Source organism: Lotus japonicus, chromosome 3, assembly GCF_012489685.1.
Source record: "Lotus japonicus ecotype B-129 chromosome 3, LjGifu_v1.2".
In the NCBI taxonomy this organism is placed as follows: Eukaryota; Viridiplantae; Streptophyta; class Magnoliopsida; order Fabales; family Fabaceae; genus Lotus; species Lotus japonicus.
In genome coordinates, this window is record NC_080043.1 from 33,588,496 (window position 1) to 33,602,640 (window position 14,145).

At 43.8% G+C, this 14,145-nt stretch overlaps 1 protein-coding gene across 1 annotated transcript; it reads right to left on the reverse strand.

Moving 5' to 3' along the window:
• Nucleotides 1-8,600: 8,600 nt before the first annotated feature.
• LOC130744006 (uncharacterized) lies at nucleotides 8,601-9,128 on the reverse strand. The gene has a single exon (XM_057596204.1). The coding sequence runs from the start codon at nucleotides 9,126-9,128 to the stop codon at nucleotides 8,601-8,603; it is 528 nt and encodes a 175-aa protein (XP_057452187.1).
• Between the last annotated feature and the right edge of the window lie 5,017 nt (nucleotides 9,129-14,145).

A 14,145-nucleotide genomic window follows, 5' to 3' on the forward strand; every position in this document is an offset into this window, starting at 1 on the left:
TCTGGAGATGAAATGTCTTATAGTTGGAGCAAAAATAATCATACCACCTTCACACGATCAACCCGCCTTACCTGACCTAGCCCACAAGCCCACAAGACATGAGACTTCGCTTCTTTTGGAGTCTACTTGTCTTATGGAATTAAATTAGGTCGCCCAAACGGTTTGACTCCTGCCGTTTCGTTTAACGTTGCACCGTTATCTAGAAGTTGCCATCATTAGTATTCAACTGCCGCAGTCTTTTCACGCGGGATTCGAGGGATTGCCTCGGTTTGCGAAAACGTTCATAAGTGGTCATGTCATTTCCCCTTACTTTCTCTTTCCTCACTTGATTTTTCTATAAAACCCCAAGTTCTCACTTTTTATTCTCTTTTACTGCTCTTTACTTTCAACCTTTGTGCTCATCTTGAAGTTCTCTGTTCTCGACGACCGTTTGCTACTCCGGTGACTTTCCAGTGCTCCGACCACCATTGCTCGTTGCGTTCCAATTACTTCACTCGTCTTCGGTCAGTTTTTCTCTTTTCTCTTTACTTTTCCTGCTTTTCTGTTCATCTTCTTTCCATGAAACTTCCCAAAATGTCTGCAAAAGGCCAATCCTACTCTTCTCTTTCCCTTAATTCTGGGTCTGATGACGATGACAAAACCACCGTTAGCCAAGAGGTTATTAAGGTTGACTCTGATTCTGAGTCCCACAACTCGCCCTCTTCTCCAGACCCCGCCAATAAAAGGACGACCTCTATTACCTCTCACCTTTCCACCGATAACCCCTCGACCTCCGAAGATTGGCGCACTAGTGATAAGTGCATGGATGACAAGTGCCTTTTCCATTCCGTTTGGAACAGTGTTCAATCGCTAAACAATAATCGCCTTACCGCCCAGGGTTTCACTAGGGTGAACCCTGAAACCGGCCATAACGATGACTTATCCCTGAATGTCACCCCTTGTGACGACAATGAGGTCGTAACCCTTAAGCCTTCCGGGGCCGATGGAGAGCCCGCCTGGTTCTATCTTCATGGTTATATTTTTATCGAGCTTTTCATGAAGCTCCCCTTTTCCGTCTTTGTCTGCGACGTACTTACTTTCCTGAATGTCGCCTCATGTCAGCTTCTACCGAACGCCTGGGGCTTCATTCGCTGCTTTGAGTTGCTATGTGAGCAGCTAAACTTTGCCCCTACGTACCCTTTATTCTTCTTTTTTTATAAGACTAGCATCGCCAAACCGTCTTGTGTGTCTTTTGTTCCTTTGTCAGCCCGCCCCAATATGGCCATTTTCAAACCGTTAAAGAGTAACTTTAAACACTGGCAAAAGAAGTTTTTTAATATCGTTCACTCGCTTGAAATTCCCAATCTCATACTCGACCAAAAAGACCGCCCTTTATTCCCTCTACACTGGACTGTGAACCCTCGGCGAGATATTAATGTCGTGCTCGAGGCGTTGACCGAGGAGGAGAAGCAGATCGCCTTGTACATCCTTACCCTTCCTCAAATTTCTTGTTCCGACCTTCTCCAGGGCGCCAAAGATGGGAAACTTCAGGAATTTTTTTGTAAGTTTGGATTCATTGAGTGTATGCCTTGTAATGAGCCTTCTTTGATCGCCTGTTATTGATTTGTGCATTCTTTACTGTTCGCAGCTGAAATGGGCAAGGCCAGGGGCGACGTTAATGCTGACAGCATGCAGGCCTTAATTGCCAGCCAAGTCGATGCTACTAAGGGTCACAGGAAGAATGAGAAGAAAGACCCGAAGGGTGACAGAAAGAACAAGTCTCCCTCGATTGACGATCGTGACCCCAAACGCCAAAAATCCGGTGGTTCTTCCAAGAATGATCCCAAGCAAACATCTTTGAATGAGACTTTATCTAGGGCTCCCAAAGATAAGAAAATCTCAATCAACGTTCCCCCGCCCCCGAATCACACTCCTGGCGCTTTTGCCAACTTGGTGGCCGCTGTAAGATCAAGTTTTGATCGAGTAGTACAACTCTATGTTTTGATGATTACAAGTTAACATTTTAGTATGAACAATTATGGTACTCTAACGTGTTTTTCTGAGTGTGCTATTTACAGGCTCTGACCTTAGTATTATCTCACACAAATCAGAAGCACTGTGCTTAAAGAATAACCCAAGCAACGCTTTCGCAATTCCTATGTTCAGTCTGAACAGTAGAAAAGCTTCAGAAGATCTGAAGTCAATCAAGCTCTGATAAGGACTCAGCTCACTTTAAGTTCTGATGATCCAGACGTTTTGACAACCCAGACACTCTGAAGGTTCAGATGTTCTGATGGTGTAGAAGACTCTGAAGATCCAGAAGCTGAAAAGTGGAGACTCTGAAGTCCAGAAGCAAAATGGCTCTGAAGACCAAGTACTTTGCTCTGAGTTCAGAATCAGAAGATACAACGGTCAGAGGATCCATGCTTCTCTCTGACTCTGATCAACAAGCTTCACAAGTTCCAACACGAAGTTTTCCTCTGATCAGAAGTCTACAAGGTTAAAGGTCAAGTCACTATCCAAAGTACAAAAGCAGTTGTACTATCCTGACGACCTAACCTAACATTCTCAGCCACAGCAGAAGCTGGAAATCCCAGATCTGCCCCTCCAACGGTAGCATTCCCATGCAGCGTTCAAACCCTAATCCTTGGAGTATAAATAGAGGCTGAAGATTGAAAGATGCGGTTGGAAGAATCTCATACGCGCAAGCTATATTCAAACTTTCTAAGCATTCTTTCATCTTGAATTCATTGTGTTTACTACAAGCTTTTTAAAAGCAATCTCTTTGTAAACAATACTTTCTTAAACAGTTGTTTAGTTTACCTTTAGGAGATCAAGGTTGATCGGATCCTAGAGAAGACTAAGAGAGTGAATCTTAGTGTGAGCTAAGTCAGTGTATTGTTAGTCACTTGTAGGTTTCAAGTGCAGTTGTAATAATTACCTGATTAGTGGATTGCCTTCATTCTAAGAAGGAAGAAATCACCTTAACGGGTGGACTGGATTAGCTTGATTGATTCATCAAGTGAACCAAGATAAAATCCTTGTGTGCTTTCCTATCTCTTATCTTAAGCACTTTATTTGTTCACGAAAGATTTGTTAAAATCTTAAGGTGGAAGTTTTATTCTGAAAACGTTATTCAAACCCCCCCCCCCTTTCTACCGTTTTTCATACCTTCAATTGGTATCAGAGCGCAAGTTCTGATTACCACACCTAACAGTGTTCAGTGATCCGGGCCGGTGTGAAAAACAAATGGCTACCACCAGTGAAACGCAAAAAGATGGCTACAATGCAAAGCCTCCCATGTTCGATGGCCAAAGATTCGAATATTGGAAAGACAGATTAGAAAGCTTATTCTGGGTTTTGATGCAGATCTCTGGGATATCATTGTGGATGGCTTGAGCGTCCAGTTGATGCAGATGGCAAGAAGATTTCCAGATCAGAGATGACTACTGAGCAAAAGAAGCTCTACTCACAGCACCACAAAGCTAGAGCTATTCTTCTTAGTGCTATTTCCTATGAAGAGTACCAGAAGATTACAGATTGTGAGTTTGCCAAGGGCATCTTTGAATCCTTGAAGATGTCTCATGAAGGAAACAAGAAAGTGTAGGAATCAAAGGCGCTGTCCTTGATCCAAAAGTATGAATCCTTCATCATGGAACCTAACGAGTCCATTGAGGATATGTTTTCCAGATTTCAGTTGCTCGTGGCTGGAATAACACCTCTCAACAAAAGCTACACAACAAAAGATCATGTCATAAGGGTCATCAGAAGTCTTCCTGAAAGCTGGATGCCTTTAGTGACTTCAATAGAGCTTACAAGAGATGTTGAGCGTATGAGTTAGAAGAACTCATCAGCATACTGAAATGTCATGAGCTGAAGCGCTCAGAGATGCAAGATCTGAAGAAGAAATCTATAGCCTTAAAATCCAAATCTGAGAAGGCTAAGTCTGAGAAGTCAAAAGCTCTCCAAGCTGAAGCAGAAGAATCTGAAGAAGCATCAGAAGATTCTGATGAAGATGAGCTGACTCTGATCTCTAAAAGACTCAACCGCATCTGGAAGCACAGGCAGAGCAAGTACAGAGGCTCTGGAAAGGCCAAAGGAAAGTCTGAATCATAAGGCCAGAAGAAGTCATCAATCAAGGAAGTCACATGTTTCGAGTGCAAAGAATCAGGGCACTACAAAAGTGACTGTCCAAAGTTGAAAAAGGACAAGAAGCCAAAGAAGCACTTCAAGACCAAGAAAAGTCTGATGGTGACTTTTGACGAATCAGAATCAGAGGATGTTGACTCTGATGGTGAAGTTCAAGGACTCATGGCTATTGTCAAAGACAAAGGAGCAGAGTCAAAAGAAGCAACTGACTCTGACTCAGCATCAGAAGAAGATCCTAACTCAGAAGATGAAAATGAGGTATTCGCTTCTTTCTCAACCTCTGAACTGAAACATGCTTTGTCTGATATTATGGATAAGTATAACTCTTTGTTGACTAAGCATAAAAAGTTAAAAAAGGATTTCTCTGCTGCTTCTAAGACTCCTTCTGAACATGAGAAAATTATTTCTGATTTGAAAAATGATAATCATGCTTTAGTGAATTCTAACTCTGTGCTTAAGAACCAAATTGCTAAGTTAGAAAAAGTAATTGCTTGTGATGCCTCTGATAGTAAACATGAATCTAAATATGAAAAATCCTTTCAAAGATTCCTGGCTAAAAGCGTATACAGAAGCTTGATGGCTTCAATGATCTATGGCGTAAGCAGAAACGGAATGCATGGCATTGGCTATTCTAAACCTAATAGAAATGAGCCTCCTATGCCTAAGGCTAAATCATTATATGAATGCTTTGTTCCCTCTAGTACTATATTGCCTGAACCTTTACCTGTTAAAGTTGCTAACCCCCCTCTCAAAAAGGGAACCTTCTCCATGTCTAAACATCATGCAAAAATTCCTTTACATTATCATGTTGAGAAACCCAAGGTGATCAGAACCTCTGGGGTAACTAACAAGAAAATACCCAGAAAGTGGGTACCTAAGAACAAGATTATCTATGTTGCAGATATCCTTGATAGCTCCACTGAAACACCAATCATGGTATCTGGACAGTGGATGCTCGCGTAACATGACGGGAGAAAGGCGTATGTTCCAAAAGCTAAAACTTAAGCCTGGAGGCGAAGTTGGCTTTGGTGGCAACGAAAAAGGTAAAATTGTTGGTACCGGTACTATTTGTGTAGATAGTAGTCCATGCATTGATAATGTTCTATTGGTAGACGGCTTAACTCATAACTTATTGTCTATAAGGCAATTAGCTGACAAGGGTTATGATGTTATTTTCAATCAAAAGTCTTGCAAGGCTGTAAGTCAGATCGATGGCTTTGTTCTGTTTAATAGCAAGATGAAGAACAACATTTATAAGATCAGATTATCTGAGTTGGAATCTCAGAACGTGAAGTGTCTTCTTTCTGTTAATGAGGAGCAATGGGTATGGCATAGACGGTTAGGGCATGCCAGTATGAGAAAGATTTCTCAGCTGAGTAAGCTCAACCTGGTCAGGGGCTTACCCACTCTGAAGTTCTCTTCAGACGCTCTTTGTGAAGCATGTCAGAAAGGCAAATTCACAAAAGTCCCTTTCAAGGCAAAGAATGTTGTCTCTACCTCAAGGCTGTTGGAACTTCTGCATATCGACCTGTTTGGACCAGTGAAAACTGAGTCTATAGGTGGCAAGAGATATGTGATGATCATTGTTGACGACTATAGTCGCTGGACATGGGTAAAATTTCTAACCCGCAAGGATGAGTCTCATTCTGTGTTCTCTACCTTCATAGCCCATGTGCAAAACGAGAAGGCTTGTAGGATTGTGCGTGTCAGAAGTGACCATGGTGGAGAGTTTGAGAATGACAAGTTTGAGAGTCTGTTTGATTCCTATGGAATTGCACATGATTTCTCTTGTCCCAGAACTCCTCAACAAAATGGTGTTGTTGAGAGGAAGAACAGAACCCTTCAGGAGATGGCTAGAACCATGCTCCAAGAAATTGGCATGGCTAAGAAGTTTTGGGCAGAGGCAGTAAACACAGCGTGTTACATTCAGAACAGAATCTCTATGGGACCAATTCTGAATAAGACTCCTTATGAATTGTGGAAGAATATAAAACCCAACATTTCTTATTTTCATCCTTTTGGTTGTGTTTGTTATGTTCTTAATACTAAGGATAGATTGCATAAGTTTGATGCTAAGTCTTCTAAATGTCTATTACTTGGTTACTCTGATAGATCTAAAGGTTTCAGATTTTATAATACTGATGCTAAAACAATTGAAGAATCTATTCATGTTAGATTTGATGATATCTAATTGTCTTTTTTTATTTCGTTTGTTTTCTCGATTGTATGGTTTTGTCAACTCTAATATTGACAACAGTGTATTAAACAAATATAATCCGATCGATCTGTCGATTATGTTACGGGCGGAGTCCTATTCATGGAGACCTGGTCGAATTGGGAGAAGCTGTAGGTATTATAATTTTATTCGAAAAAAAAATTCGAACATTTTAACAATTTATAAGATCAGATAAGTCTTATAGTGTAAATATTCAATCCCAATACGAAATTGTTTGCATAGACAACAAAAAAACAGATCATCTAATTGGGTCTTGACAATGATGTCGTCTATGTAGACCTCTACTGACTTTCCCATGAGGTTACCGAAGATTTTTGTCATCATTCTTTGGTAGGTGGCGACTGCATTCTTCAGGCCGAAGGGTAGCATGGTGTAGCAGAACGTTCCCCGGTCGGTTATGAAGGCGGTCTTCTCCTCGTCCTCCCTGTACATGGGTATTTGGTTGTAACCGGAGTAAGCGTCCATAAGGGAAATGAACTCGTATCCCGCGGAATTGTCCACCAGAGCGTCGATGCTGGGCAGTGGGAAGGGGTCTTTTGGGCATGCCTTATACAGATCTATGTAGTCAACGCACATACGTCACTTTCTGTTCGACTTCTTAACCAGGACAATATTCGAGAGCCAAGTAGTGTACTTGACTTCTCGAACGATCCCAGCTTGTAAAAGCTCTGCAGTTTGTTTCTTGATCACTTCTTGTTTCTCGGCGCTCATTTGCCTCTTCTTCTGTGCGAATGGCTTGTATTTGCGGTCAACCGCCAGCCTGTGGCTGTAGAAAGAAGGATCGACGCCGGGCATGTCCACCGAAGACCAAGCGAACAACTTCCCGTTGGCCCTCAGGAGTTTCTCCAAGCTATCGGTCAGATCTGCTGGGAGGTCGCGGGCCAGCTTAGTCACATTCTCCGGACGGGGACCCACCTGGAACGGACGGGACTCCCCGTCTGGTTGAAGGCGTTGATCCTCGCTGGTCAAGGTCGGTTATTGAGGAGCTGTGTCTGATCTGGAAGTTTTCGTCGTGGCCGGCCTGTCTGGGCTTTTTCCTCTTCTTCTCTTCTCGGGCCATCTTGCAGCTGGAGTTGTAGCACCCTCTGGCCATGGCGAGGTCACCGCGAACCGCGACTGCCCTGCCGGCCCAGGGGTACTTGAGCATGAGGTGGTGGATGGATACAATCGCTCGATAGGCGTTGAGGCTGAGTCTGCCCAGGTTGGCGTTGTAAGCGGTAAGGCAGTCCACCACCAGGAAACGAGTCTTCACCGTCCTGCAAATGTCAGGGTCTCCGAGGGAGAGGCAAGTATCAAAGTATCCAAGTGGAAGGACCCTGTCCCCGGTGAACCCGATCAGATCGTAGTCGTAGGGGAGCAAATCCTTTACCGACAGTTGTAATTTTTAAGCATCATAAAACATAATGTCAGTAGAGCTACCTATATCGATAAGAATTCTCCGGATTTTACCGTTTTCGATGAGCGCTTCGACCACGATTGGGTCGTCCTCCTCGCCTGTCTCGGTTCCGTAGTCATCTTCGGAGAACCCGATCGTTAACCTTTCCCGGGACGACTCGGAATACCGGGGTCGGGGCCTCCCTACGGCGGATAGAACGGCCCGGGTGCTCCTTTTACGGCTGCTGCTAGTGGGACCCCTGTAGCGAACCCTCCTGCGATGGAACCTAAACTTATCTGGCTGATCCCATGGTACCTTCTGACCTCATCCCGACCGTGCCGGTCAGGGCTCCTCCTTCGGTCGGGAGACCGGCGACGGTCTGGGCTCCTCCCGCCCTTAGGGGCCTGGTTGTGGCGTTCATCCGATCGGTGTCTTGGGAAGGTCTGTGCCCGATGCCTCGGAGGGGTTGGCGACCGCCGAGAGGGTGGGGATCGAGGACGGGGGAGGTCCCTAGAGGAAAGAGCGACATATTTGGAAAGTCACCCTGCTCTGATCAACTCTTCCACCTTGTCCTTCAAGTTCAGACACTCGTCGGTGTTGTGGCCGAGGCTATCATGGAACTCGCAGAACCTTTTGTTGTCCAACTTGTCTCCCTTGGTGAGTAAGGGTAGGGGCCTGTCTCTGAGGTCGGTGGACGCTCTCTCCCGCAGGGTTCCGGAACAAAGAAAAATTCAGCGGGGCATAATTGTCATACCTCTTCCTCTTGGGATTCTTCTCATCTTGGTTCTTCCGACAACCCTCTCGGTTGTGAGCGGAGTCGCTGGGCTCCTTGGCTTTCTCTTGAGTTTTCTGTTGGTCAACCTAGTTTGAGGCCCTTAGGGTGGTAGCGTCCTCCATGTTGATATACTTCTCTGAGCGAGCCTGAAATTCCTCGATGGTTTTTGCCTTCTTACCATCTAAAGGGGTGAGGAACGGGCCCGGTCGGAGGGACAGTACTAGGGCCAAGCGGACCTGGGGAAGGAGGTCAGGAATGTCTCCCGCCTCCTTGTTGAAGCGATTGAGAAAAACCTTCAGTGACTCCTTCGGGCCTTGCTTTATCAGCGCCAAAGTCTCCTCGGACTTTGGTATGCGCTTCGCCAATGAGTACTGGGAGAGGAAGCAGGTCATCACTTCATCCCAGTTGTTCAAGGAGCCGCGAGGCAGGTTCTGGAACCAGTTCATCGGTCCTTTTCCCAGGCTCATCGGGAAGCACCGGCAGTAGATCGGGTCGCTGGCTCCTGCGTACTGCATAGCTCCAACGAAAAAGTTGATGTGTTCCGTAGGGTCGGTGTCCCCATCGTAGAGTTTCATTTTTGGCCTTGACCATCCCGGTGGGAAGGGGAAAGCCATGATGTCTGGCGAGAGGGGTCCCCCTATTGGCAGGGGGAGAGCGGCGAAGGTGGTGTTCGTCCTGCACTGGTCCCGCGTGTGCTCGCGGGCCGGGGTGGGGCTCCCCCGTCTGGAGGAGCTCCGCTGAGAGGAATGGGGCCTCTGGTGATGGTCCTCCTGGTGGGGTGAGGGGGCGCGACGGTTCCTACCCGTCTCCCACTCCTGCGAGTATTCGGTTGGAAGTCGAGAGCTCTTTTCGCGTTCCTCCAGTTGACGGATTCGAGCGCGGATCTGGCAGATCTCGGTCTAAGCGCTCCGGGTCTGGTCCTGTTGGCCAGGTTCGCGTGCCGCTGCGTGGTCTGTCTCCATAGCCCTGATACGAGCTTCTAGCCGGCTTAGTGCTTCGTTCGCGGCTCGGGGGTCAAGGGCTACGTGGTCGGGGGACCTGCGCCGCGCGAGGGTGGGAGGAGTGGTCCTCAGAGGTTGAGAAGCATCTTGCTGCTCCTCACATTCATTCAGCGATTCCACATGACCTCGGGAGTGGGAACGCGGCGCGAAGTGTGGCGTGTCTCTACCATGAAGCAAACTCGGAGGTGGGAAAACGTGGAGTTGGGAGGAGTTTCACCGTTCCCCACAGACAGCGCCAATTGATCGGGAGGCGATCAAGCTACCCACCAGAGCAAGGGTAGGAAGAGGAGGAGGAGAGAGGTGACGCTGAGCCGGACGAAGAAGATCCCGGGAGGGGCTCCTACAAGGGACTCCAATGCCAAAGTGAGAGGATGAATGAGAGTAAGTGAGAGTGAAGTGAAGAGTTGAGTTACCTTTGAAGGAGGGGTTGCCCTCCTTATATACCTGACTTGGAGCTAGGGTTAGGCCATGCGACGTCATGCATGGCCTGAGCATGGGCGGTCTCTGGCCGTTGGATCCTCTGCGGTTCCTGCTACGCCAGGGGTATCCTACAGCTCTGAAGCGTCCTAGGTGAAGGCCTCAGTCCTAGCTTTCTAGGGTGGTTGGGGAGAGTCAACCCTTAGGTTGTAGGGCTCGCGGTTGTCCTTTGTGGGAGTGTGGGGCTGGGTCCAGTGGTGGTCTTAGGTTCCCAGAACAGTGGGTTTGATGGAAGGGTGGGGGAAGTGGGAGAGCATGGAGGGAAAGGGTAGAGAGAGGTGCGACGGTACTCAGGGGTGACCTGAGGAAGGTGGTGCGTCGGTTGGGTCGATGGCTATCCGGGGAAAGGGGTGGCCCGAGCCCCGAGCCCCGAGGAGGTGGTCGGATACCTATTTGCATCATACCCACTTATATTTTTCCAGATTCATCAATTATCAAATTATACACACAATCAGCTCTCCATTCATATTCTTCTCAAGTTTTTGGCCAAAAAGAACTATCTTTTTCAGATGTAGAAGAGATGAGGCGGCAGTGACTAGGACCAGGAGGGTGCCTCTGATGTTAAAACAATTGTCAAAACAATTATTCTTCGAATTGTTTTAACAATGGAATGGGAATGAATACTTTAATTTCGCTATGGTGGGCTTTGTGTGTAATTAGGATTTTTGGAGAAAAACAAGAAGAAAAGAAAGGAAAAGATGCAGAGCGAGCTAGAAACCTTTAGCCATGGAGAAGATAAAAGGGGATATTGGGAAAGTAACTGATAAATGAGGAGAGAGAAAACAATCGAGTTATATATTTTTTTATAAGCAAAATTACAACCAACCCAAAACTGAAGTATTTTTAAACATAAAAAGCGGGGGTAATTTGGTCCAAAGGAAAAGGTGTTAAGTGCTAACTTACTCCTTCACAAAATTAAGTGGGAGTAAGTTAGCATTCTCATATATATATATATATATATTAAAAGCCAACAATGTATTAGCAAAGGCATATGCAGAGCATTATCGCGGATATTTCCCATGTGTGGGGTCATGTATTTAATAAGACTAATCCAGTTGCGGATTTACTTCCTAAATTTGGTCTTTGTTTTGAGAATTTTTTACGTTCTAGCTATTTTTTATTCGGTTCAATTCTTACTTGACAGTATCTCTACCTAATTATATGCCAGAGCTAGGGTTGTAGTTAGCGTTTTTTTTTTTTTTTACTTTCTCGGCACTAGCGCTTCAGCATCAGCAGCCCATTGATCATCTGAGGAAAAAGCAAAAACATATGCATCCACTTCCGACACTAATGATGGGTTTTAACGCCATAAATATTTTTGATGGTTCAAAACCGCTCCGAATGTGTATGTCATGAGAAATCCATATATTTGTGTATAATTGTTTTTTTTTATATTATCTAGGTATTTTATAGCCGATAGACATGAGATTAATCTCACTACAAGAAAATGTGGGATTTAACGTCAGTTGACTAGCGGCGGTTGCTGATAACCGCCACTAAAATATAAACTTCCCGTCGGTTGCTTAACCGATGTTAGGTTACTGGCGTTTTTCTTATTTTCTGGCGGTTTTAACCGCCAGTAGTTTACGCCCGCGTGAAAATGATTTGTTCCCTCCTTTCTTTCGCGCTCATTGTTCTCAGAATTTTTCAGATATCCTCACCATTTTCATCCTCTCTCCCAATATACCAGTACCTAAGAAACATTCACCATTTTCATCTAACCCTAAAAGTCACTGGTGAGAAGAATCGAGAATCCTAACTCGAACGCGCCAAATCTGATGAGAAGAATGGATCAAACGCCACTGAATTTTGATATGGATCTCGATTTCAATCTTCGTTCTCAATCAACCACACCAAACCCTCTCTTTCTCTCTCTTTTCATCTCTTCTTCGATTTCCCTTCGATTCCGTAACTATAAATCTAATCGATCGATCTCTCTGTTCCTTTGTTTACAAATTTCTAGGGATTTTGAATCTAATCGATCGATTTGGTCTGATCTCATATGCAGGTTTGTGAGAATCATGGCAGAAGAACACTGATTGATACAAGGCCCAACGATTCTGCATTGACAATTGCGGTTTCTTTGGCAACACTGCCACGGAAGCTTCAAGTGCGACCGCAATCTGCAGGTTAAGGAGCAACAGGCTTCCTCGGCAAATCTAGCTCCATTGCAGTGGAAGGTGAGTGTGCTGCAAGATTGAAGATGAGTTTGCTGCAATATTGATAGGATAATTGCAATGTGTAAGAATTGGCAGGTAATTGTTTCTATTGGATTGATGTGCTCCTTGCATTGTTAAGATTACATATTAGACTTTTTTATGATGGTAACATTTTTATCACAATAGGATAACAATGAGGATTTTTCTTTTGTAAACATGGACACTGCAGATGCAACTGCTGTTGAAACAAGGATTCTAAAGCTCACTGAAAAGGTATGTTATAACTGCTAAAGATGAAAACATTGGCAACTTGTCAATGCAGAGTTATCACGATGTATATTGATTTTTAATATCTTTTTGTTATGGTCATCTGAACAATTGAGTTTAGTGTCATCTGAACAATTGAGTTTAGTGGTAGATTCAAAGTTTTGGTCACAATTTGTCATAGAAAGCCCAACATAGATAGTAAAAGATTTACAATTTTGTATAACAATCCTATAATCTAGTATTTGAAGGTCTGGTTTAGTAGTGGTTGTTCCAACTCAACCATGTGGTTGTTGCTGTAATTGTGAATGATATTGTAGCTTACTTTGTGAAATAAATCTTACTTGGAGGAATTTAATCTACTGGTCAATGTCTGGAGTAAAAGAGATTTGAGTGCTGGTTTTTCTATTTCTTCTTTCATGAATACTCATATCTCTATCACTTCACGCTATGGTATCTGATCTAAATTGAGGGAGTGAACATAAGAAATAGGTACCCTGGTATGCTGGCAACCAAATGGCATATAACCAAGGCTATGGTGAAGAATAATGGACAATACAAGGCCCTAGGTAAAAGTGGTATTTTTTCGTGCAAAATTCAACTCTAATGTTCCTATCAATTATAATAATTGAGCAACACTATTGTTGTTTATTATATTTTTCTAAAATGGTATTGTGATGAGTTTTGATGTGTCACACTGAGCATGGATAAGAGTATTTGTTTATAAACCCACATCTGTTGATGTTTTTCAAAATTGTTTATCATTTCTCTTTTCTACCACATCTATCCATTTCCATGTAACATTCTTCGAACTCCTTGTTGAACTTTTGTGCATTTAGTTAGTGGATGGGGTGCATTTTTTGATCTGCAAATGAGTTCATGACATTTATGATTCATATTGATGATTCATTCATCATGGACTTTCGGTGCAGTGTTCCACTATGTTTTCTTATGAGGTTCTTATGCTCAAGAGTTATATGATGTTTGTAGTGCATACGGGATAATAATAGGGGCTAACTTAGTATTGCACTATTCATTCATGTTTGTAGTCCTTAAGCTCAGTGGTCAATAGGGGCTGACTTAGTATTGCATGCTTCTTGTGTTGTGTATACGAGATAATAATATTGGCATAAACATGCCAACTTTCTGATCAAAGTACATCATAAGAGAAAAAGAAAATGGTGATTCTTAAGGGAATGAACTGAAATATGTTGAATTCCTAGATGGTAAATCATATCTAATACTTGGTAGTGTTGTATTCTTTTGCAATGAAATAAATTACAAACATGCATATATACACTGCTTCAATCTATATCTAGTGTTTCAAATTTTCAAAAGACTCATACATACAGAGATCTTTGAAATGTAATTTTTGAACGGGACTTCGATAGTCGAGATGTGCTACACCATGAGGTGTATCCCAGATATCGATATGCTGGGCTTTCTTCCTGATTTTCTTGATGGTAAGTGCATGGTGTGAGAAGGGTCCTTTTCTTTCTTGACTTTTTATACAACTGAATTTCAACCACCTAATCATACATCAATATCTCAGGCTTGTCTAATATGTTGAGTGATTCAAGTCATGAAATACGTCAACAAGCAGATTCAGCTCTTTCGGAGTTCCTTCAAGAGGTTAAGAACTCCTTAGTAAGTCTCCTGCTAATGTTTTTTACCTTTTTGTTAGACTTGTAAGGATTCTGGCACTCTTAGAGTCCAATTCTTTTATGCCA

Coding starts and splice junctions, on each gene's coding strand:
- LOC130744006 (XM_057596204.1), bottom strand. CDS start 9,128: ATGGCTTTCCCCTTCCCACCGGGATGGTCAAGGCCAAAAATGAAACTC.